General features: G+C 40.6%; 2 protein-coding genes and 1 pseudogene across 2 annotated transcripts; all 3 read left to right on the top strand.

Moving 5' to 3' along the window:
• The first annotated feature begins 443 nt into the window (after window positions 1-443).
• Window positions 444-10,508, top strand: LOC117773129 (annotated as a pseudogene).
• Window positions 10,509-12,476: 1,968 nt separating this feature from the next.
• On the top strand, window positions 12,477-16,172 carry LOC117773128 (extracellular calcium-sensing receptor-like). The gene is made up of 6 exons (XM_034604827.1): window positions 12,477-12,640; window positions 12,956-13,253; window positions 13,380-14,165; window positions 14,268-14,495; window positions 14,591-14,714; window positions 15,265-16,172. The coding sequence occupies exons 1-6, from the start codon at window positions 12,552-12,554 to the stop codon at window positions 16,170-16,172; spliced, it is 2,433 nt and encodes an 810-aa protein (XP_034460718.1). The 5' UTR covers window positions 12,477-12,551.
• A 3,445-nt stretch (window positions 16,173-19,617) lies between these two features.
• LOC117772759 (extracellular calcium-sensing receptor-like) lies at window positions 19,618-23,349 on the top strand. The gene is made up of 6 exons (XM_034604187.1): window positions 19,618-19,808; window positions 20,125-20,422; window positions 20,557-21,342; window positions 21,445-21,672; window positions 21,768-21,891; window positions 22,442-23,349. The coding sequence occupies exons 1-6, from the start codon at window positions 19,720-19,722 to the stop codon at window positions 23,347-23,349; spliced, it is 2,433 nt and encodes an 810-aa protein (XP_034460078.1). The 5' UTR covers window positions 19,618-19,719.
• The last annotated feature ends 365 nt before the right edge of the window (window positions 23,350-23,714 follow it).

Here is a 23,714-nt window from a genome sequence, read left to right as displayed (position 1 = left end):
TTGTTCGGCTTCGTCTCCTGAGGCTTGAGTCCAGCCCCTCCTTGTTGTTGAAGGTGGATAAAGCCCCGCCACGAGACGCAGGGCTGGGTGACCAATAACCACTATGCCTTTATTGAGGCTGCTCCTCTCGGTTCTGCTGATTGGGAATGGGGCCGCCGTGTGCCGCCTGCAAGGCTCCGCACAACCACCTGAACTGGCCCAGGATGGCGACCTTGTTCTGGGAGGCATCTTTTCTTTTCGCACAGGCCAGGAATATGTAACTAACACATTTCAGACAGTTCCAGATGTACGAAAGTGCAAAAAGTATGTATTGTGTGCCCTGTATATAGTATATTTCCAATGTGTCTGTGTATGTTTGCCACTGTATTTGAGACTGTAACACACTGATCAATTATTTCACGCCATTTCTTTCTCACTACCTCAGCTTCAATCTCAGAGAATTCAAATTTGCTCAAGCGATGATCTTCGCTATAAATGAGATCAACAGAAATCCTGATATGTTGCCGAACGTCACACTCGGCTACAGGATCTATAGTGACTGTGGGACCATTGACATACTGAGAGCTGCACTGGCACTGGTGAGCGGAGTGAAGGAGGAAGTCAGGGACAACAACTGCACTAAAGTGGAGACGGTGCAGGCTATACTGGGACATTCAGGATCCAGACCAACTATTGCATTTCAAAAAGTGGTTGGAAGGTTTCATATTCCTGTGGTAAGTAAAATAAAACAGGTGCATTAAGTCATATGTTAGATTCTGTTAATTGGGCTGCTGTAAACTTACTTTGGTCTGCAAATGTATAACTATAAGATTAATTTGAATGGTGATTCTGCCAAATCATTAAATGTTAATGGGTCTGTTCCAGTCACATGTTTCTGTTTTTCACTACAGATCAGCCATTTTGCCACCTGCGCCTGTCTGAGCAACAGAAAACAGTATGCCACCTTCTTCCGAACGATTCCCAGTGACTACTACCAGAGCAGAGCCATGGCAAAGCTGGTCAGGCTCTTCAGCTGGAACTGGATCGGGGCTATAGCTGTGGATAACAAATATGGCCACGATGGCATTAATGCATTTATCCAAAGTGCACAAGAATACGGCGTCTGCATTGAGTATTCTGAATCATTTTCATCGTCAGGTCCTCCTGAAAACCTGTAGAGAATAATAACGATCATTAAGCACGCCACCTCCAGAGTTATTGTAGCGTTCATGTCTCACAGAGAAATTAAGCTGTTGGCAGCAGAGTTGTACAAGCAGAATATCACGGGGCTGCAGTTTGTCGGCAGCGACGCCTGGATCACAGATCACTCTCTGACAGACAGTGAGGGGCACAGCATCCTGGAGGGTTCACTGGGCTTTGTCGTCAGCCGAGCTGAGATCCCGGGGCTGGAGGAGCACCTGAGGCGGCTCCACCCCTCACAGTTCCCCCACAGTCAGTTTGTCAGGGATTTCTGGGAAGAGACGTTCGACTGCTCTCTGAATGAAAGTGCAGACCCACAGAGAAAGCCATGCAGCGGCTCTGAGAGCCTGCAAAACGTTGTCATGGGAATTTTAAAGTCAAGCACAAATCATACAGTTGTCTCTCTGGTAAGTTTAATTTACACCTGCAGGTGGGCTCACCCCACACATCCACCTAGTGTGACGTGTACAGAATGAGCACAGAGCATAGGAGAATCACTTCACTTATACAATCAGAAGCCCCTCCCCGCGAGGAGCCAAAAGGTATTCTTCAGCCTCTTGATGTCTGACCAGGTTGGGCAGAGTTCCTGTCTCAGATCTCCGTCTCAGCCCCCTGGTGTGCCTTTCTGGTGTGAGACAATCTGTCTCCGAGATCCCCTATCTAGATCTACAACATCAAAAGACTCAAGTCCTGTATACAATGCAGAGTTCCCCTCACCCATCTCTATCAGACACACTAAGTAACCCCTGCAGTGAAGCATTTGCTAAGACACACATGTGAGGGCCATAAACACTTATAGTCCCCTCTGCAACTCTTGTAAGTCACAGAAACACATTTGTTATCTACTTCTTCTAAATACATATCTGTTCTTCTATTAAACATTACACAAATGCAAATCTGCCATTACAATTCCCCCTTTGAGCCTAAAAGGCTCAATATCCTTTATACATCTTTATACCATCTCATCATCCTGGAAGGGAAACATCCCGGATAGATGAGTTTCAGGAAGTTGAACATATCGTCCAATCATAGACTTGATTAAGGAAATAACCATAGTCTTAAACTCAAAAGACAATACAACAGTTCAACAACACTAGTACACACATGAAAATTCAAATAGGTTTCAACAAACTTCAATAACATATTTTGCAATCATTCAAAAGTAGGCGTGACCATCAATTCCGCCCTTCAGGAATCTGAGTGTCCTTGTTCTTTCTCTGGACAATAGGTCATTTAAAAATTTGAAACGATATGCATCATATTGTCAAAAATGTTCACTGTGTATGTGCCACAACTCGTCCTGATTATGTGACAAACACCTTCTTGGCTAGCATCTTTTCTCAAAGCCATCCTGTGATGCAGAGTCATTCCTGACCCTAGATAGTGGGAGAAAGAGTTGGAAACCCAGCCCCCCTCTAAAGATGTTAATCTTCCATCTCCAGAGCAAACTCATCTGTTTGTGTGTGTTCTTCACAGTGCTCCCCCCCCGGGGCAAGTCCTCCAAAACCTTTCATCTGGAGACACTCACACTGTGGAACTCTCATCTCTTGATTGCACACAATGCACACAATGAGTTGAATCTGTAAATGAGCTTGGGTCTCTGATATTTTCATGGTCTCAAACCATGCATTCTCCAGGCTTTGTCAGTTCATCAGGGAAGTCGAACATGAGTTCTCCTTTTGTCCTGACTTTGATGCTCAGGTTATATTTCGTGGTTTTCTTCCTGCCAAGGTTTCACATGCCATATTATTGGTGGCAGGACGACGATGACGGTGTTCATGAACAGGGAAACCATCTTTTCCCTCGAACTGCATCCCAGTCGTCCCATCAGGTGTCGTTGTTTTCCCCCTTCGGCGCTATTGTATCAGCAGTGCCCCTCACCAACCCCCTCTTCAAAGTGTTGCCTCTTCTTGAGATTAGAGACGTGTGGCCCTAATCATTTCCACACCTCTCCTTGCTTGCAAACACAAAACAATTGAAGGCTGAAGGCTCGCACACTGACACAACGCACGCTCCGTCCTGTAGAATCCACTCGTGGCTCCGGAAATCCTCCTTCAATGGCTTGCATGTCTCCAGGTTGACCTTCACTTCCGTCTGTGTGGTGAGAGGCACTTGGTTTGCACTCGTTCCATCGACGTGCTCTCCTGGTTTCCTTCTCACGTCCTTCACCACAATCCAGTCTCCTGGTCTCAGATCATGCAGTTCCCTGTCTATGGATTTCGGTAGGGAGTCCATCACCTGCCTGTGGATTTTAAAGAGTACAGGGGATAGGTTTACACAATATCTACCAATTCGTTTTTCAATGTGCTGTTGTCTCCTTCCACTGTTTGTTTCTTTCCACTGCCCGCCACTGGCGGGATGATAGGCACGATGTTGCCTCGTGTCGATACCCATACTCACCAGCATCCTTAAAGCTGTGCTTACAAATGGGGTACCATTATCAGTGGACATCTTTTCGGAATTTCCCAATGTGGAATGAGTTCTCCGAGCAGTGTCTGCGCCACTGCTGAAGAATCCTGTCTAGATGTGGGGAAAGCTTCTACTTGCATAGCATACATGTCAACAAGAACAAGACAGTATTTATTTATTTATCTAACTTACTCAATTCAATTTAATCTTTATCCAATTCCCTCTATAAATGATCAAACTGTTTGTTTGGTAGTGGATTGTTTACTTTGTGGAATCTGGATTTCTTTACCTACTTTAATTGTAATTCAATTACACGACTCAGATAAAAAAGTTTTATTGAGTCTTGTTTAGAGTGTTGTTTTTGTACACCCAATACATCTATATCTATATTCCTCCCTTTTGACACACTGACTACAGTCATGTGTCAATTCAAACTAATGAAGAAACATACATAAGTTAAACAATATCATCCATGTGACCCACATCATAAGTCTGTCAGCCACCAAACAAATTGTTATCCACCAACAGTTTACTCCTTAATTTATTAAATTAAATCTGTATTCTTAAAAAAATTATTTAATTGCGATTGACCCTTGTTTATAGCTCCTATAACCTACATTAAGTGTTATTATTAAAAATCTTTAATACGCACTCCTCATTTGCAGACTGCATACAACATGATGCTGCATGATAACACAGCATCTATCGGCACACAGATGAGTGTGAAGTGAAATAGGTTCATGAATCTCCTATTCAATCAACTCGGCCAAAATCACATGCCACCCCCATGCAAACCTGCTATTAGTGTTGATCTTAACACTCTTGTCACTAGCATATTTGCATTCTTCAGTCAATGCACAATAGTGTGATGGGAGTGGTTTAGCCTCTATTGTATCACACAGTCGTAAACCCACTTGGTTATCTCAGTTGCTGCATCCTTTGATGCTGAACTTATCACCAAACAACTATCACTTCTGCATAATTAGCTGGTTATCTCTTTAAAATCTAATTCTAAACTAGGAGAAAAAACTTTTTTCTCTTTAGTTAAGAAAAAAACTGCTACGCAATCATTTGGCTATCCCTACTGATGTAGGGATAAGAGTCGCATAGTTAAAAACATTGCATCTCTAAATAGTGATGTCTATCATCTAAGGCAATACTGTCCCACATCTGAGCCACCTGGTTGTTAAAAGGTGGCAGGTATTTTGCTCAAACAAAATCATCCTATCAGCATATTGGCACCAGTAAAGTCATATATCACAGCGTCACATATCACACATCAAATATCACAGCTCTCTCAGCAGTTGTCGAAACTCTAAAACATTGTTTGAAGCTCTGCTTCCTTTGTTTTTCCTTACAGGAAAAAAATAGTGTGTTAACAGACAATCTTTACATATTCCATACGAGGATTCAGATATTCTTTTCTAGTTGGGTCTTATCCCTTGATCAGACCCAAAACATATTTGTGCCCGGTCCACAAACATGACGGTACCTGTTTCAACTCAGGAATATCATTACTGTTTACACCAAAACTAAAAATCGTAATACATTTTATCAAAAGATTTACCACATTCAGGAATGAGTTCAACATTCCTAATTTCATTTATCACTATGGAAAATCATTTGCGATTAACCTTTAACCCTCTTTAAAAATATCTTATTGGTATTAAATGTCTTTTCCCCTCCAGTAGTATTATAATCAAAAGTTGATATTTTAACAAATCTTTTAGCCAATGAGTCTATCAAAACTACTAAGACAACACAGTGTTCACTATCTCAATACAACCAACTTACTTTATCCTTTCTTTAATTCACATCCTCTATAACCTTCTTAAACTTAATTTGCTCTTACTTAAAAGTCCGCTTCTCTGAGTAAATAACATCTATGTTCACATTTGTCTGAAGTCTCTCTGCCTCTGCCTTTCGCAAGAGGGTGTTACTTCCAGAGAGTAGAAAAGAGTCTAGACATCCCATTGATATGCTAGTGTCAAATCCCCCTTTCTCTATCTAACAAATGCAGATGTTATTTGGACTCCAGTTACCTCTAATGCCCTGCGGTGTTTAAATTTAACATACCACTCAATGAACACATCAAATCTTTACACATAAGATTTATCAGGCAGTGTGGTAACAACAAAAATGAATCCTAAAAAATCCCCTTCAACCACATCATGAAAAATAGCAATTGTACAGTGCATCTCTCTATCACTGTTGTACCTGTTGCTCCAATCATTATGAGATATCCAACATTCATTTTAGGAGTAAGATCACACTCTTCACATTTATTAACTGATTCCAGTTCCTGAATCTACAAATATATGTGATGTTTCTACCACTCACTGTGATTTGTGTGTTTGGGCATTAGTTTATACACATCATTTTGAAAATATTTAGCATAAGGCACAATAGGCCTCTCTCTACTGATCTTCTGATCAAGCTCACAATGGTCAATAGCAATCTTAATCATCTGTTCTATGTCTAACATTAATTCACATGGTGTGTGTGTAACCGTGTTCTTACTATAGTGACGTGCTTGAAACTCTCTCTCTCCATCTCAGTGTCCGCACCAGATGAATTCCTTCACTGTCCCCAGCTCACCGCTAATCAATCGCACTGTGTGCGCTGCTTCCCAGGGCATTCTCTTGCCCACCTCTTGGTGGAGCTGAGTCCAGATCAGAATCTAGTCGGAAACACTGAGACTGGAGATTATTTCAGTTCCTGCATATTCACTTCAGTTAAACAACATCCATACACTCTTCAATCCAGCACAAATATCCCTACTTTCATTTTCCTTTTTCTTTGTCCTCTCTACTTCATTCTTATTCTTTTTATTTCTCTCTTTTCACACGCAGTTTAGTTTTGAATTACCAAAGATAATTCAAACTCAAACTTCCCATGCTCAGAAAAGACACAGTCATCCTCTCTATTTTTAAACCTATTTTCTCAAATAGGTTGTCTCAGCAATTGTGAACCCGACTCTTATTTTATAAATTTAAACTCTGGTTTGTTCAGCAGAATACGAAATTTGGAAAATAAAGTTCTGCTTATACGGGAAAAGAACTTAAAAGTCTCTTAATTTAATTTTTTAACCAAATCATTTCTATCTCTTAAAAATTTATTTTAAGATTTGTTATGAGGTTGTTTATTTTTCCTTTTACTATTAGCTTTTAAAACGCAATTATACCCCAAATATATTTAAACATATACTCACCTTTTTCTCTCCAGTTCGAGGATTCTCAGATTCCTCTCTTTTTCTTTTCTCCTCTGCTTTCTCAGCTGAAATCCTCAGCTTAAATACTCAGTTTAGTTTCATCAAATTCTACATGTTTCTTCTTTCACAGTCACACATATCCATCAACAAAATTTGTTAAGTTTTTAGTTTATTAGTGTTTTAGTGTTAGTAACCTTAAACCTTCAACCAACACCAAAATGCTTTTAACCTTCAACCAACCTTCAAAAAATGCTTTTGTAAGGAACAATAAAAACCATCTCCAATATAATGTTGTCAATTGTAATTACCTCTTGTAATTCCTGATCACTTGGCAAATTTCTCCATTATTGTTCCTACGTTTTTGATTCCTTAATACATTTTAAATACTCTGCCTGATATAATGCCTTAGAGAAATCTCATATCCACACTTCTCTTTAGCACCTCGCATGCAGGTACAAAATGTACTGGAATTATCAGATTTTCAACAGATTGCTGTACTGAGACGATCCGGACCTGGCCTTGGTCCTTCCGTCCCAGCTACACCTCTATTGCAAATAATAATAACTACTAGTCATGAGCCCGACATCAGAGCCCAATCTTATTTATAATATTTTTATTATTTGAGTTTTGTTTTAAGATTATCTTCTTTTATTATTAGCTTTAACAAACCCAATTCTATCTCTTACGTAGTTACTTTTTCCTAATAGGAGGTTTTTAGAAAACTCCTCTCTTTCCCCTCTTTTTTTTTTTTTTTTTTTTTTTTTTTTTAAAAGTTTTTATTTCTCTTGCTTAATACATTTTTAAATACCCCGCCTGCATCATAATACTTTCAGAGAAATATCATTCAAACCCTCTAGACACACTTCTCTTTAGTCCTACGCATGCAGGTCTTTAAACACTTGAAAATACCATTACTTATTACAACAGTTATAATTATCATGAGCCCGACGTCTGAGCCCAATCTTAAAAGTGTGTTTAAATTAATAAACACTCCAATATTTACACTTATATCCTACAATGTATACCTTTTTGACCTTTTCCTAAAGATCGAAACATGAAGCTTCCTGGATCCTACACCGATTTCCAAAACCTTGCCATGCAGACACGTCTGTCCCTCAATACAATGAATGAGTGAATCTCTTTCCCTTGGCCCTTTTCCTAAGGATCCTAACAATATTTCGCTTACCAGAAAGACACTGCTGCCTGCCGTACTTGGTTCGCCAGATCACTTCAGTGAGAGTACTCCCGGTTCTCCAGCATCAAGCCCCCCACTTCTCCAAACTGTTTAGGGAGGTTGAGGTCAGAGTATTAGACTCTTTGAGCATTTGTCACCTTCAGCAATGAGATCCAGAGCGTCCTCTCACACGAGTGATCCTGCCAACAACGCCAAATTGTCATGGGAATTTTAAAGTCAAGCACAAATCATACAGTTGTCTCTCTGGTAAGTTTAATTTACACCTGCAGGTGGGCTCACCCCACACATCCACCTAGTGTGACGTGTACAGAATGAGCACAGAGCATAGGAGAATCACTTCACTTATACAATCAGAAGCCCCTCCCCGCGAGGAGCCAAAAGGTATTCTTCAGCCTCTTGATGTCTGACCAGGTTGGGCAGAGTTCCTGTCTCAGATCTCCGTCTCAGCCCCCTGGTGTGCCTTTCTGGTGTGAGACAATCTGTCTCCGAGATCCCCTATCTAGATCTACAACATCAAAAGACTCAAGTCCTGTATACAATGCAGAGTTCCCCTCACCCATCTCTATCAGACACACTAAGTAACCCCTGCAGTGAAGCATTTGCTAAGACACACATGTGAGGGCCATAAACACTTATAGTCCCCTCTGCAACTCTTGTAAGTCACAGAAACACATTTGTTATCTACTTCTTCTAAATACATATCTGTTCTTCTATTAAACATTACACAAATGCAAATCTGCCATTACAACGTAGAATCACAATTCACTGATGTGTCCGAGCTGAGATTCACTAACAATGTGTACAAGTCAGTTTATGCAGCGGCTCACGCTCTCGACAACCTGATTAAATGTGAGGACGGTAAAGGACCCTTTGCCTCTGGGAGCTGTGCTGATCCCAAACACATTCAGCCTTGGCAGGTGAGAAAGCTCCAGCTCTGAGTGTCGGTGTGATAACAGCAGGAATCTGTCTTTTAATCTCTGTTTTATTTCTTAATTATAGGTTGTGCAGTATCTCAGCACTGTGAATTTCACCACCGGTGAGGGGGAGAGAGTTTATTTTGACAAAAATGGAGACTCACCGGCAAGATATGAACTCATTAATTTACAAATGGCAAACAAAGGAATTATGAAAGGAGTCACAGTTGGCCGTTATGACGCTTCTCTTCCAGAGAGTCATCAGTTCATAATGAATAACGTCCCAGTTGTCTGGGGAAACTGGCTCACAGAGGTAAAGGGGAAACTGAGGGTTGGACTCTTTAACTGTGTCCTGATTTACTGAAAACTGTTCCAAAAACCTAAAATTGTATTTATAAGTTGACTTTCTTATATTTCTGATGTGAACTCTGGCTGTGCAGGAGGCGCCTGTGTCAGTGTGCAGTGAGCGCTGTCTCCAGGGAACTCGTAAGGTCCTCCAAAAAGGACGACCAGTCTGCTGCTATGATTGCATACCCTGTCCTGCAGGAGAGATCAGTAATTCAACAGGTAAATGCTGTTGACCACTGCAGACAAAACATCTGTATTTGCAGAGAAAGAGACACAGAAAAAACACAATTTCATGACTGTTAAAACACATTTCTCTGCATTGTTTTTTCGTTTTGCAGATTCAATACACTGTATGAAATGCCCACCAGAATATTGGTCCAACGGCCAAAGAGATGCCTGCATCCCCAAAACAATAGAATTCTTGGTATATGATGAAATCCTGGGAACACTGTTGGCCGCGTTTTCATTACTGGGACTTTTTTTAACGATGATCACGACACTTGTCTTCTACTGCCACATAGAAACCCCACTAGTACGAGCCAACAACTCGGAGCTGAGCTTCCTGCTGCTCTTCTCCCTGACTCTGTGCTTCCTGTGCTCCCTGACCTTCATCGGCCGGCCCTCTGATTGGTCCTGCATGCTGCGGCACACTGCGTTCGGCATCACCTTCGTCCTCTGCATCTCTTGTGTCCTCGGGAAAACTATAGTGGCGTTAATGGCCTTCAGGGCGACACTTCCAGGCAGAAATGTGATGAAATGGTTCGGGCCTGCACGGCAGAGGATCAGTGTTCTGGCATTCACTCTGATACAGGTTGTGATTTGCATTCTTTGGTTGACAATCAATCCTCCGTTTCCTTTTAATAATATGTATCTCTACGAGGACAGAATCATATTAGAGTGTGCACTGGGTTCAGCTGTCGGCTTCTGGGCTGTGTTAGGATACATCGGACTCTTAGCCATGTTGTGTTTCGTACTTGCTTTTTTAGCTCGAAAGCTTCCTGATAATTTCAACGAGGCTAAATTCATCACTTTCAGCATGTTGATATTCTGCGCAGTCTGGATCACATTTATCCCGGCTTACGTCAGCACTCCTGGGAAGTTCACTGTGGCTGTGGAGATATTTGCCATCCTGGCTTCAAGTTATGGAATGCTGTTTTGTATTTTCTTACCAAAGTGCTACATCATTTTACTAAAACCTGAGGAAAACATAAAGAAACATTTGATTGGTAAATTGACCTTGAGATCTCTTTGAGTTTTCTGTTATAACAACAATAACAATATATTTATCATCATTTTTCTGCGTTTCTTCGTAGTTTGTACATGAATCATATATATTATAATGTTATTATATTATACAGATACATTTACAGCTCGCACAGTAATTATAAGAAATAACTTAGCTGCTTATTTCGATTAAATGTAAAAGTAAGTTGTAGTTTTGCACAAAAATATTCTTTAACTCATGTGACTTGAACTAAACTAAATATATATATAAACACAAACAAGACCTGGAGAGTGGCACTGAATTGGTTTCATGTGACTTGCTTGGATACATTTTTTTCTTTGCACCTCCTATTAATATATGGATATTTAAAATGATGCGTGTGTTATTAAAATTGTAATAAAACTCAAATGTTACACAAATTATCCACTGATTTTGTGTTGCTCTTTACTTCCATGAAAATGTGTTTTTCTTAACCCCTTGTTATGAGTTTTCATAAATCATATGAAACACTAAGCTGTACATATAACAGACACATGATAAGATAAACTTTATTACAGGCTCTAGACCCAATAGCAAGACATACACCATAAAGAAAAAAAAAAGAAAACAGATACATAAACACATACAATCATACTCTTATTCATGAGAGTCTTAAAAGGTAAGTTCACATGTGTCAGTCCCTGTGATTAATTTATGATTTAAAGTATAAACAAGCACAAACCCTCAATTAAATATCAACACAAACTAAATACTTTGACCCACTGTATGATAATTATATGACATATGATATTTCAGCCCCATAGAAAGATTCAATGAGTTCTCGTTGTTGGCCCAAATGTCAGTTTGGGTCAAACCAGTTCGGCCTCTATGTAGATCTGCTAATGTATGAACTGTTATACATTCAGTCATTAATAATTCCTTTGTGACTTGTATTGTTCATAAATAAACTATATACTTCATGACCTAATATGAAACGGGTCAAATTTGTTCAAGCCACAGAACCTAAGACATCCACTGGGATACACACTACGATACTAAAGCCCAGAAGGGTGAGAACTTTCATCTGCAAATAATGATTAGAATCACTCTTGCATTAGATACAGTGTGAATCAAATTGGAAATATGGTCTGGGGAGACTCTGAGGAAATGGACACCGCTCTGTGCACAGCTAGGTTACGAAAATAAAAATAAATAAATAAAAGTGTTCAGTTCGGGCACAGAAGTATTTAGACAGAGGAGTCATCAGAAAACATCAGAAAGACAAAGTTAGGGAACCGCCTGGTGAGCACAGGAGAGTAATTGCAGCTAAACAGAAGATGGTGGAGTCCAAAACCGAGATTAAAAAGAAACACTTTTTTTACACTTGTTGTGTAAGTAACTCTCTCCCCCGTGTGACTCCTAACATGAAAAACAGCTACGATGATATTGTTTAAAGTATGTTACACTTCGCCAAGTTGCCGAATGCTTCTGTTGATGGAGACTGAATATTTGTAATAAAGAAGTTATTGGACAGTTATTAGAAGGAGCCTCTCTGAAGTCATTTTTTTTATCAACTTTATATACAGTTAGCTTTATCATTCTGTTTAATGCAAATGTAAATTGAATTAGTTATCACATAATATTAAAACAAAGTTTATTTAAAAATGGGGGGGGGGGGGAAGTTGCACATATGTGAATGTTCTTATCTGAAACACACACTAGTAAAAATATATTTAAAAAAGGCTACAACCCTTAGCTCTTCTTGTCTTTTGGCACCTCCCTCCTCTTGCCCCACCTCGCAGGTCCAGAGCGGTCCAGAGCGATGAATCATCACGTTCAGTTATAATTTTATATGCTGCTCATAAATGTATAAATACCAGTGCAAAGCGTCTGATTTAAACTGTGGCACATGTGATGCCACCAAGTGGTTTATTTCTCTAAGGCAGAATGACGTCCATTCAGAGGTGGTCGGAACAAGGGTGGGCACTTTTACAGCTGCTGCTGGTGGCGTCCTTCTCTCAGGCTGAGGAGCTGCAGTGCAGGCAGAGGGGGGATCCTGAGAACCCTCCACTGTCTCAGGATGGGGACATAATGTTGGGGGGAATCTTCTCTTTCCACAGCAGCTGGAAAGACAGACAGGAAACCTACACTCACAAACCACTGCCACTGGAGTGCACCAGGTAAATTATGCAGTAGAAATCTATAATATGGAAAATATCTACTGGAGGAAATGAATAGAGATAGAAAACAGGTTAAAACAAATATTATCAAACTAAGAAAGTTAAAATGATGTTGTGTGCATTGATACCATCGGAGGCTTTCATTTAAACTGCTACGAGAAAAATACAATTGTTAGGCCAACTTGAAAAAATGCTTTGTTCAAATTATATTATTATATTCACACAATTAATTATGATTTGAGAAAAAAAACTGTGAAGTTGTCCATGCATTTTATTCAGGGTAGTCTTACTATATCTATAACTGTTTGCATTAAGTTTGAATTGCAGAGGGTTCCAGTTTGCCCAGGCTATGCTTTTTGCCATCGAGGAGATTAATAACACCACAGATTTACTGCCTGGCATCTCTCTGGGATATAAAATTTACGATGCCTGTGGCTCCATCGCCAGAAGTGTGAGGGTTGCTCTGGCCTTGGCTAACGGTAACGATGTTGTATCTGCCCCCTCCGCAACACCGTGTACCAAACCTGCACAGGTGCAGGCCATCATGGGAGAAACCTCCTCCTCTCCGTGCATGGCTATAGCTACCGTCATCGGGCCATTTCATATCCCAATGGTGGGTATGTTTCTTAAATGTATAATACTTGTGACTTTTTAAAATAATTTTTCAGCTGCTAAGAGTAAATACTTTTTTTCTATTTTACATCTTTATCTTTAGAGGTAATTTATTTTTTTCTTTTAGATCAGCCACTTCGCCACCTGCGCTTGTCTCAGTGACAAAACCAAGTACCCGTCCTTCCTCAGAACAATACCCAGTGACTACTACCAGAGCAGAGCCCTGGCCCAGCTGGTCAAGCACTTTGGTTGGAGTTGGGTTGGAGCCATTAGAACCAATGACGATTACGGAAATAACGGCATGGCTACGTTCACAGAATCTGCCCGACAGCTGGGCATCTGTCTGGAGTACTCTGTCTCTTTCTTCAGAACAGACCCGCCCGACAAAATACTAAAGATAATCAATGTTATAAAGGCTTCCACCTCTAAGGTGATTGTTGGTTTTCTCTCTCACTTCGATATGGATGTGCTGATACATGAGCTGTCCCACCACAACCTGACTGGTTACCAGTGGGTGGGCAGCGAGAGCTGGATCTTTGATTCTCAAACTGCAGAAATGAATGGGCATCACATCCTGGACGGTGCCATAGGCCTGTCCATCCCCAAAGCACATGTCAGGGGCATGAGAGAGTTCATACTGAATGTGAAGCCGCTCAATTCATCCAGTAATGAAATGTTTACAGAGTTCTGGGAGGCTTTATTCAGCTGTAAGTTCAAACAGTCCACAGGGAACCAGAGAGAATGTACCGGACATGAAGATCTGACCCAAGTGCACAACAGCTTCACTGACATGTCTCTCATGCCGATATTTAACAATGTCTACAAAGGAGTGTATGCTGTGGCTCATGCACTTCATAGCATTCTTGGCTGTAACGAAACATGTAACGACAAAGTGCAGCTCAATCCATTAACGGTGAGTTCTTACACAAGAGATAAAGCTTCCACTCTTTTTTATAAGCAGTCTCTCTGTGATAGACATAGAGGATGTCCATTAACTATGATCTGTCTTCTTTAGATTTTACAGCGCATAGGAAGGATTCAGTTCAAAACAAAGGACGGAGACGAGGTTTACTTTAATGAAGATGGCGACCCAGCAGCAGAGTATGAAATCATAAACTGGCAGCGAGCAGAAAATGGCTTTGTGGAGTTTGTCACAGTCGGTCTTTATGATGCATCTTTACCTGCAGACAAACAGCTGAATCTGCACAATATGTCTTTAATCTGGGCACGGAACTCAAAACACGTCAGTATATACCCTGCAGTATAATTGTGTAGTTGCATCAAAATGAATACAAGTGAATGCACGTGTATTTCCTCAAAGTCGTTTTCTTCATGCAGGTGCCTGTGTCAGTTTGCAGTGAGAAATGTCCCCCGGGAACCAGGAAGGTTCTCCAGAAAAGAAAACCTGTCTGCTGCTTTGACTGTATAAGATGTGCAGAGGGAGAAATAAGCAACGTTACAGGTCTAGTTCAATGCATTGTTTTTATCACTTTGCTGTTCCACAAATCAAAGTTGTCAGAGTCACATACAAATCTTAACAAATGAAATATATCTGTTTTATAATATACAAACCAGGGAAGGTTTCCTGGGGAAGGAAATGTGTAGTTTCTCTATTACAAATAAATGAAAAAATTATTTGTGAATTAAACATATCAAGCAAAGCAAAGTGTCAGAAATAACCTAAATATATTATATGCATTTATAACTTCAAGTCAAATTTGAAGACCCCATGTGAAAAGTGAATTAACAAAGTTATACCAATATGAATTATGCAGTAATGAGCCTGAAGCCTGCGAATAATCTAGCATATCTGCGCATCTACTTTTGGTTAGATGCCTGAAAAAAGGTCTGTGGCAATCACAAGATGAATGTCTTTTTATTCTAAAACATAAAATACAACAGTAAATGGCCAATGTCAGGGACATAGTGTAGACTTTGTGTAGATGCATCAAAAGAACAGTGAAATGAAACTGATCTACTCGGCAAGTCACACCTGCTTTAATACTTTTCAGATTCTGTCTCCTGTGTGCGATGCCATCCTGAATTCTGGTCGAATGAGGGAAGGGACACCTGCGTCAAGAAGGAGGCAGAGTTTCTTTCGTATAAAGAAATTATGGGAGCGCTGCTCACCGCGGCGTCCCTGTTTGGAACATGTATGACCGCAGTCGTGGCACTCATCTTTTTCAGAAACAGGAAAACTCCCATCGTCAGGGCCAACAACTCCGAGCTGAGCTTCCTGCTGCTCTTCTCCCTGACTCTGTGCTTCCTGTGCTCCCTGAGCTTCATCGGCCGGCCCTCTGAGTGGTCCTGCATGCTGCGGCACACTGCGTTCGGCATCACCTTCGTCCTCTGCATCTCTTGTGTCCTGGGGAAAACTATGGTGGTGTTAATGGCCTTCAGGTCGACACTTCCAGGCAGAAATATGATGAAATGGTTTGGTCCTGCACAGCAGAGACTCAGTGTTCTAGGGTTCACTCTCATACAGGTCATTATATGCATCTTATGGTTGACAATCTCTCCTCCTTTCCCATTTAAGAACTTTCAAGAATTCAAGGACAAAATCATCCTGGAGTGCGCGCTGGGCTCAGCTCTAGGATTCTGGGCCGTACTCGGGTATATCGGGATTCTGGCCATTTTATGTTTCATTCTTGCTTTTCTGGCCCGGAAATTACCTGATAACTTTAACGAAGCCAAATTCATCACCTTCAGCATGTTGATATTCTGCGCAGTCTGGATCACTTTTATTCCAGCCTATGTCAGCTCTCCTGGGAAGTTCAGTGTAGCAGTGGAAATCTTTGCTATTTTGGCCTCCAGTTTTGGACTCCTCATTTGTATTTTTATTCCAAAATGCTATATTATCTTATACAAACCAGAGAAGAATACAAAGAAGAATATTATGGGGAAGGGGGCACTAAAATAAATAGAATGGCACACAGTAAAGCACCTTACTCAAGCTGAACTCATAGATATCAGTCTTCTTTATATGCATGATTTATTTTTTATCAAGATCCATAAATCCTTCCCTGGTAAAACTGTGAAAATGTTGAAAAACACCCCATCTGGCAATGTTAAGAAAGTGAAAAAAAAAAATCCAGGTTCAGCCTCCTGATCTGTGTCCATAGCAAAATTGAATGGGTTCCTTCTTGACCCATACCGCATGATTTCACCAAGTTTCGTATAAATCCATCCGGTAGTAAACTAAAGTGTGGTGGCCAAAGTGTTCTCCTTCCATTATTGTTTATACATAATAACTGTTCAATAAACACCTGTATTCTATGTTTTACTCAAGACTTGTATTGTACTACTCTACCATGTTTTCTATTGTATATCATTTCATTTGCAGCATTTGATTCGGTGTAACATAGTAAGTACAAATGAATGCCTGATACATAATTCCTTGATGATTTCCCAAAGTTTATTTCAGTTTGCAAAGTGAAATCAAAACAATAAAATCTACATTTTCACTGACAAAAACATCCAACATTTACTTGTTTGGCTTCGTCTCCTGAGGCTTGAGTCCAGCCCCTCCTTGTTGTTGAAGGTTGTGAAGGAGGCGCCTGTGTCAGTGTGCAGTGAGCGCTGTCTCCAGGGAACTCGTAAGGTCCTCCAAAAAGGACGACCAGTCTGCTGCTATGATTGCATACCCTGTCCTGCAGGAGAGATCAGTAATTCAACAGGTAAATGCTGTTGACCACTGCAGACAAAACATCTGTATTTGCAGAGAAAGAGACACAGAAAAAACACAATTTCATGACTGTTAAAACACATTTCTCTGCATTGTTTTTTCGTTTTGCAGATTCAATACACTGTATGAAATGCCCACCAGAATATTGGTCCAACGGCCAAAGAGATGCCTGCATCCCCAAAACAATAGAATTCTTGGTATATGATGAAATCCTGGGAACACTGTTGGCCGCGTTTTCATTACTGGGACTTTTTTTAACGATGATCACGACACTTGTCTTCTACTGCCACATAGAAACTCCACTAGTACGAGCCAACAACTCGGAGCTGAGCTTCCTGCTGCTCTTCTCCCTGACTCTGTGCTTCCTGTGCTCCCTCACCTTCATCGGCCGGCCCTCTGAGTGGTCCTGCATGCTGCGGCACACTGCGTTCGGCATCACCTTCGTCCTCTGCATCTCTTGTGTCCTCGGGAAAACTATAGTGGCGTTAATGGCCTTCAGGGCGACACTTCCAGGCAGAAATGTGATGAAATGGTTCGGGCCTGCACGGCAGAGGATCAGTGTTCTGGCATTCACTCTGATACAGGTTGTGATTTGCATTCTTTGGTTGACAATCAATCCTCCGTTTCCTTTTAATAATATGTATCTCTACGAGGACAGAATCATATTAGAGTGTGCACTGGGTTCAGCTGTCGGCTCCTGGGCTGTGTTAGGATACATCGGACTCTTAGCCATGTTGTGTTTTGGTCTTGCTTTTTTAGCTCGAAAGCTTCCTGATAATTTCAACGAGGCTAAATTCATCACTTTCAGCATGTTGATATTCTGCGCAGTCTGGATCACATTTATCCCGGCTTACGTCAGCTCTCCTGGGAAGTTCACTGTGGCTGTGGAGATATTTGCCATCCTGGCTTCAAGTTATGGAATGCTGTTTTGTATTTTCTTACCAAAGTGCTACATCATTTTATTAAAACCTGAGGAAAACATAAAGAAACATTTGATGGGTAAATTGACCTTGAGATCTCTTTGAGTTTTCTGTTATAACAACAATAACAATATATTTATCATCATTTTTCTGCGTTTCTCATGTGACTTGAACTAAACTAAATATATATATAAACACAAACAAGACCTGGAGAGTGGCACTGAATTGGTTTCATGTGACTTGCTTGGATACATTTATTTTTCTTTGCACCTCCTATTAATATATGGATATTTAAAATGATGCGTGTGTTATTAAAATTGTAATAAAACTCAAATGTTACACAAATTATCCACTGATTTTGTGTTGCTCTTTACTTCCATGAAAATGTGTTTTTCTTCACCCCTTATTATGAGTTTTCATAAATCATATGAAACACTAAGCTGTACATATAACAGACACATGATAAGTTCACAATGTGTCAGTCCCTGTGATTGATTTATGATTTAAAGTATAAACAAGCACAAACCATCAATTAAATATCAACACAAACTAAATACTTTGACCCACTGTATGATAATTATATGACATATGATATTTCAGCCCCATAGAAAGATTCAATGAGTTCTCGTTGGCCCAAATGTCAGTTTGGGTCAAACCAGTTCTGCCTCTATGTAGATCTGCTAATGTATGAACTGTTATAAATTCAGTCATTAATAATTCCTTTGTGACTTGTATTGTTCATAAATAAACTATATACTTCATGACCTAATATGAAACGGGTCAAATTTGTTCAAGCCACAGAACCTAAGACATCCACTGGGATACACACTACGATACTAAAGCCCAGAAGGGTGAGAACTTTCATCTGCAAATAATGATTAGAATCACTCTTGCATTAGATACAGTGTGAATCAAATTGTAAATATGGTCTGGGGAGACTCTGAGGAAATGGACACCGCTCTGTGCACAGCTAGGATACGAAGATAAAAATAAATAAAAGTGTTCAGTTCCGGCACAGAAGTATTTAGACAGAGGAGTCATCAGAAAACATCAGAAAGACAAAGTTAGGGAACCGCCTGGTGAGCACAGGAGAGTAATTGCAGCTAACCAGCAGATGGTGGAGTCCAAAACCGAGATTAAAAAGAAACTTTTTTTACACTTGTTGTGTAAGTAACTCTCTCCCCCGTGTGACTCCTAACATGAAAAACAGCTACGATGATATTGTTTAAAGTATGTTACACTTCGCCAAGTTGCCAAATGCTTCTGTTGATGGAGACTGAATATTTGTAATAAAGAAGTTATTGGACAGTTATTAGAAGGAGCCTCTCTGAAGTCATTTTTTTATTAACTTTATATACAGTTAGCTTTATCATTCTGTTTAATGCAAATGTAAATTTAATGAGTTATCACATAATATTAAAACAAAGTTTATTTAAAAATGGGGGGGGGGAGTTGCACATATGTGAATGTTCTTATCTGAAACACACACTAGTAAAAATATATTTAAAAAAGGCTACAACCCTTAGCTCTTCTTGTCTTTTGGCACCTCCCTCCTCTTGCCCCACCTCGCAGGTCCAGAGCGGTCCAGAGCGATGAATCATCACCGTTCTGTTATAATTTCATATGCTGCTCATAAATGTATAAATACCAGTGCAAAGCGTCTGATTTAAACTGTGGCACATGTGATGCCACCAAGTGGTTTATTTCTCTAAGGCAGAATGACGTCCATTCAGAGGTGGCCGGAACAAGGGTGGGCACTTTTACAGCTGCTGCTGGTGGCGTCCTTCTCTCAGGCTGAGGAGCTGCAGTGCAGGCAGAGGGGGGATCCTGAGAACCCTCCACTGTCTCAGGATGGGGACATAATGTTGGGGGGAATCTTCTCTTTCCACAGCAGCTGGAAAGACAGACAGGAAACCTACACTCACAAACCACTGCCACTGGAGTGCACCAGGTAAATTATACAGTAGAAATCTATAATTTGGAAAATATCTACTGGAGGAAATGAATAGAGATAGAAAACAGGTTAAAACAAATATTATCAAACTAAGAAAATTGAAATGATGTTGTGTGCATTGAAACCATCAGAGGCTTTCATTTAAACTGCTACGAGAAAAATACAATTGTTAGGCCAACTTAAAAAAAAAGCTTTGTTCAACTTATATTATTATATTCAAACAATTAATTATGATTTGAGAAACAAAACTGTGAAGTTGTCCATGCATTTTATTCAGGGTAGTGTTTCTATATCTATAACTGTTTGCATTAAGTTTGAATTTCAGAGGGTTCCAGTTTGCCCAGGCTATGCTTTTTGCCATCGAGGAGATTAATAACACCACAGATTTACTGCCTGGCATCTCTCTGGGATATAAAATGTACGATACCTGTGGCTCCATCGCCAGAAGTGTGAGGGTTGCTCTGGCCTTGGCTAACGGTAACGATGTTGTATCTGCCCCCTCCGCAACACCGTGTACTAAACCTGCACAGGTGCAGGCCATCATGGGAGAAACCTCCTCTTCTCCGTGCATGGCTATAGCTACCGTCATCGGGCCATTTCATATCCCAATGGTGGGTACGTTTCTTAAATGTATAATACTTGTGACTTTTTTAAATCATTTTCCAGCTGCTTAGAGTAAATTAGGAGAGAATTTTTTTCTATTTTACATCTTTATCTTTAGAGGTAATTTCTTTTTTTCTTTTAGATCAGCCACTTCGCCACCTGCGCTTGTCTCAGTGACAAAACCAAGTACCCGTCCTTCCTCAGAACAATACCCAGTGACTACTTCCAGAGCAGAGCCCTGGCCCAGCTGGTCAAGCACTTTGGTTGGAGTTGGGTTGGAGCCATTAGAACCAATGACGATTACGGAAATAACGGCATGGCTATATTCACAGAATCTGCCCGACAGCTGGGCATCTGTCTGGAGTACTCTGTGTCTTTCTTCAGAACAGACCCGCCCGACAAAATACTAAAGATAATCAATCTTATAAAGGCTTCCACCTCTAAGGTGATTGTTGCTTTTCTCTCTCACTTGGATATGGATGTGCTGATACATGAGCTGTCCCACCACAACCTGACTGGTTACCAGTGGGTGGGTAGCGAGAGCTGGATCTTTGATTCTCAAACTGCAGAAATGAATGGGCATCACATCCTGGACGGTGCCATAGGCCTGTCCATCCCCAAAGCAAATGTCAGGGGCATGAAAGAGTTCATACTGAATGTGAAGCCGCTCAATTCATCCAGTAGTGAAATGTTTACAGAGTTCTGGGAGGCTTTATTCAGCTGTAAGTTCAAACAGTCCACAGGGAACCAGAGAGAATGTACCGGACATGAAGATCTGACCCAAGTGCACAACAGCTTCACTGACATGTCTCTCATGCCGATATTTAACAATGTCTACAAAGGAGTGTATGCTGTGGCTCATGCACTTCATAGCATTCTTGGCTGTAACGAAACATGTAACGACAAAGTGCAGCTCAATCCATTAACGGTGAGTTCTTACACAAGAGATAAAGCTTCCACTCTTTTTTATAAGCAGTCTCTCTGTGATAGACATAGAGGATGTCCATTAACTATGATCTGTCTTCTTTAGATTTTACAGCGCATAGGAAGGATTCAGTTCAAAACAAAGGACGGAGACGAGGTTTACTTTAATGAAGATGGCGACCCAGCAGCAGAGTATGAAATCATAAACTGGCAGCGAGCAGAAAATGGCTTTGTGGAGTTTGTCACAGTCGGTCTTTATGATGCATCTTTACCTGCAGACAAACAGCTGAATCTGCACAATACGTCTTTAATCTGGGCACGGAACTCAAAACACGTCAGTATATACCCTGCAGTATATTTGTGTAGTTGCATCAAAATGAATACAAGTGAATGCACGTGTATTTCCTCAAAGTCGTTTTCTTCATGCAGGTGCCTGTGTCAGTTTGCAGTGAGAAATGTCCCCCAGGAACCAGGAAGGTTCTCCAGAAAAGAAAACCTGTCTGCTGCTTTGACTGTTTAAGATGTGCAGAGGGAGAAATAAGCAACGTTACAGGTCTAGTTCAATGCATTGTTTTTATCACTTTGCTGTTCCACAAATCAAAGTTGTCAGAGTCACGTACCAATCTTAACAAATGAAATATATCTGTTTTCTAATATCCAAATCAGGGAAGGTTTCCTGGGGAAGGAAATGTGTAGTTTCTCTATTACAAATAAATGAAAAAATGATTTGTGAATTAAACATATCAAACAAAGCAAAGTGTCAGAAATCACCTAAATATATTATATGCATTTATAACTTCAAGTCAAATTTGAAGACCCCATGTGAAAAGTGAATTAACAAAGTTATACCAATATGAATTATGCAGTAATGAGCCTGAAGCCTGCGAATAATCTAGCATATCTGCGCATCTACTTTTGGTTAGATGCCTGAAAAAAGGTCTGTGGCAATCACAAGATGAATGTCTTTTTATTCTAAAACATAAAATACAACAGTAAATGGCCAATGTCAGGGACATAGTGTAGACTTTGTGTAGATGCATCAAAAGAACAGTGAAATGAAACTGATCTACTCGGCAAGTCACACCTGCTTTAATACTTTTCAGATTCTGTCTCCTGTGTGCGATGCCATCCTGAATTCTGGTCGAATGAGGGAAGGGACACCTGCGTCAAGAAGGAGGCAGAGTTTCTTTCGTATAAAGAAATTATGGGAGCGCTGCTCACCGCGGCGTCCCTGTTTGGAACATGTATGACCGCAGTCGTGGCACTCATCTTTTTCAGAAACAGGAAAACTCCCATCGTCAGGGCCAACAACTCGGAGCTGAGCTTCCTGCTGCTCTTCTCCCTGACTCTGTGCTTCCTGTGCTCCCTGAGCTTCATCGGCCGGCCCTCTGATTGGTCCTGCATGCTGCGGCACACTGCGTTCGGCATCACCTTCGTCCTCTGCATCTCCTGTGTCCTGGGGAAAACTATGGTGGTGTTAATGGCCTTCAGGTCGACACTTCCAGGCAGAAATATGATGAAATGGTTTGGTCCTGCACAGCAGAGACTCAGTGTTCTAGGGTTCACTCTCATACAGGTCATTATATGCATCTTATGGTTGACAATCTCTCCTCCTTTCCCATTTAAGAACTTTAAAGAATTCAAGGACAAAATCATCCTGGAGTGCGCGCTGGGCTCAGCTCTCGGATTCTGGGCCGTACTCGGGTATATCGGGATTCTGGCCATTTTATGTTTCATTCTTGCTTTTCTGGCGCGGAAATTACCTGATAACTTTAACGAAGCCAAATTCATCACCTTCAGCATGTTGATATTCTGCGCAGTCTGGATCACTTTTATTCCAGCCTATGTCAGCTCTCCTGGGAAGTTCAGTGTAGCAGTGGAAATCTTTGCTATTTTGGCCTCCAGTTTTGGACTCCTCATTTGTATTTTTATTCCAAAATGCTATATTATCTTATACAAACCAGAGAAGAATACAAAGAAGAATATTATGGGGAAGGGGGCACTAAAATAAATAGAATGGCACACAGTAAAGCACCTTACTCAAGCTGAACTCATAGATATCAGTCTTCTTAATATGCATGATTTATTTTTTATCAAGATCAATAAATCCTTCCCTGGTAAATCTGTAAAAATGTTGAAAAACACCCCATCTGGCAATGTTAAGAAAGTGAAAAAAATAAATCCAGATTCAGCCTCCTGATCTGTGTCCATAGCAACATTGAATGGGTTCCTTCTTGACCCATACCGCATGATTTCACCAAGTTTCGTATAAATCCATCCGGTAGTAAACTAAAGTGTGGTGGCCAAAGTGTTCTCCTTCCATTATTGTTTCTACATTATAACTGTTAAATAAACACCTGTATTCTATGTTTTACT

The sequence above is a fragment of the Hippoglossus hippoglossus genome, chromosome 13 (assembly GCF_009819705.1).
Source record: "Hippoglossus hippoglossus isolate fHipHip1 chromosome 13, fHipHip1.pri, whole genome shotgun sequence".
Lineage (NCBI taxonomy): Eukaryota > Metazoa > Chordata > Actinopteri > Pleuronectiformes > Pleuronectidae > Hippoglossus > Hippoglossus hippoglossus.
Note: the sequence above shows the minus strand (reverse complement) of the source record. Positions and strands in the feature narration are given on the sequence as shown.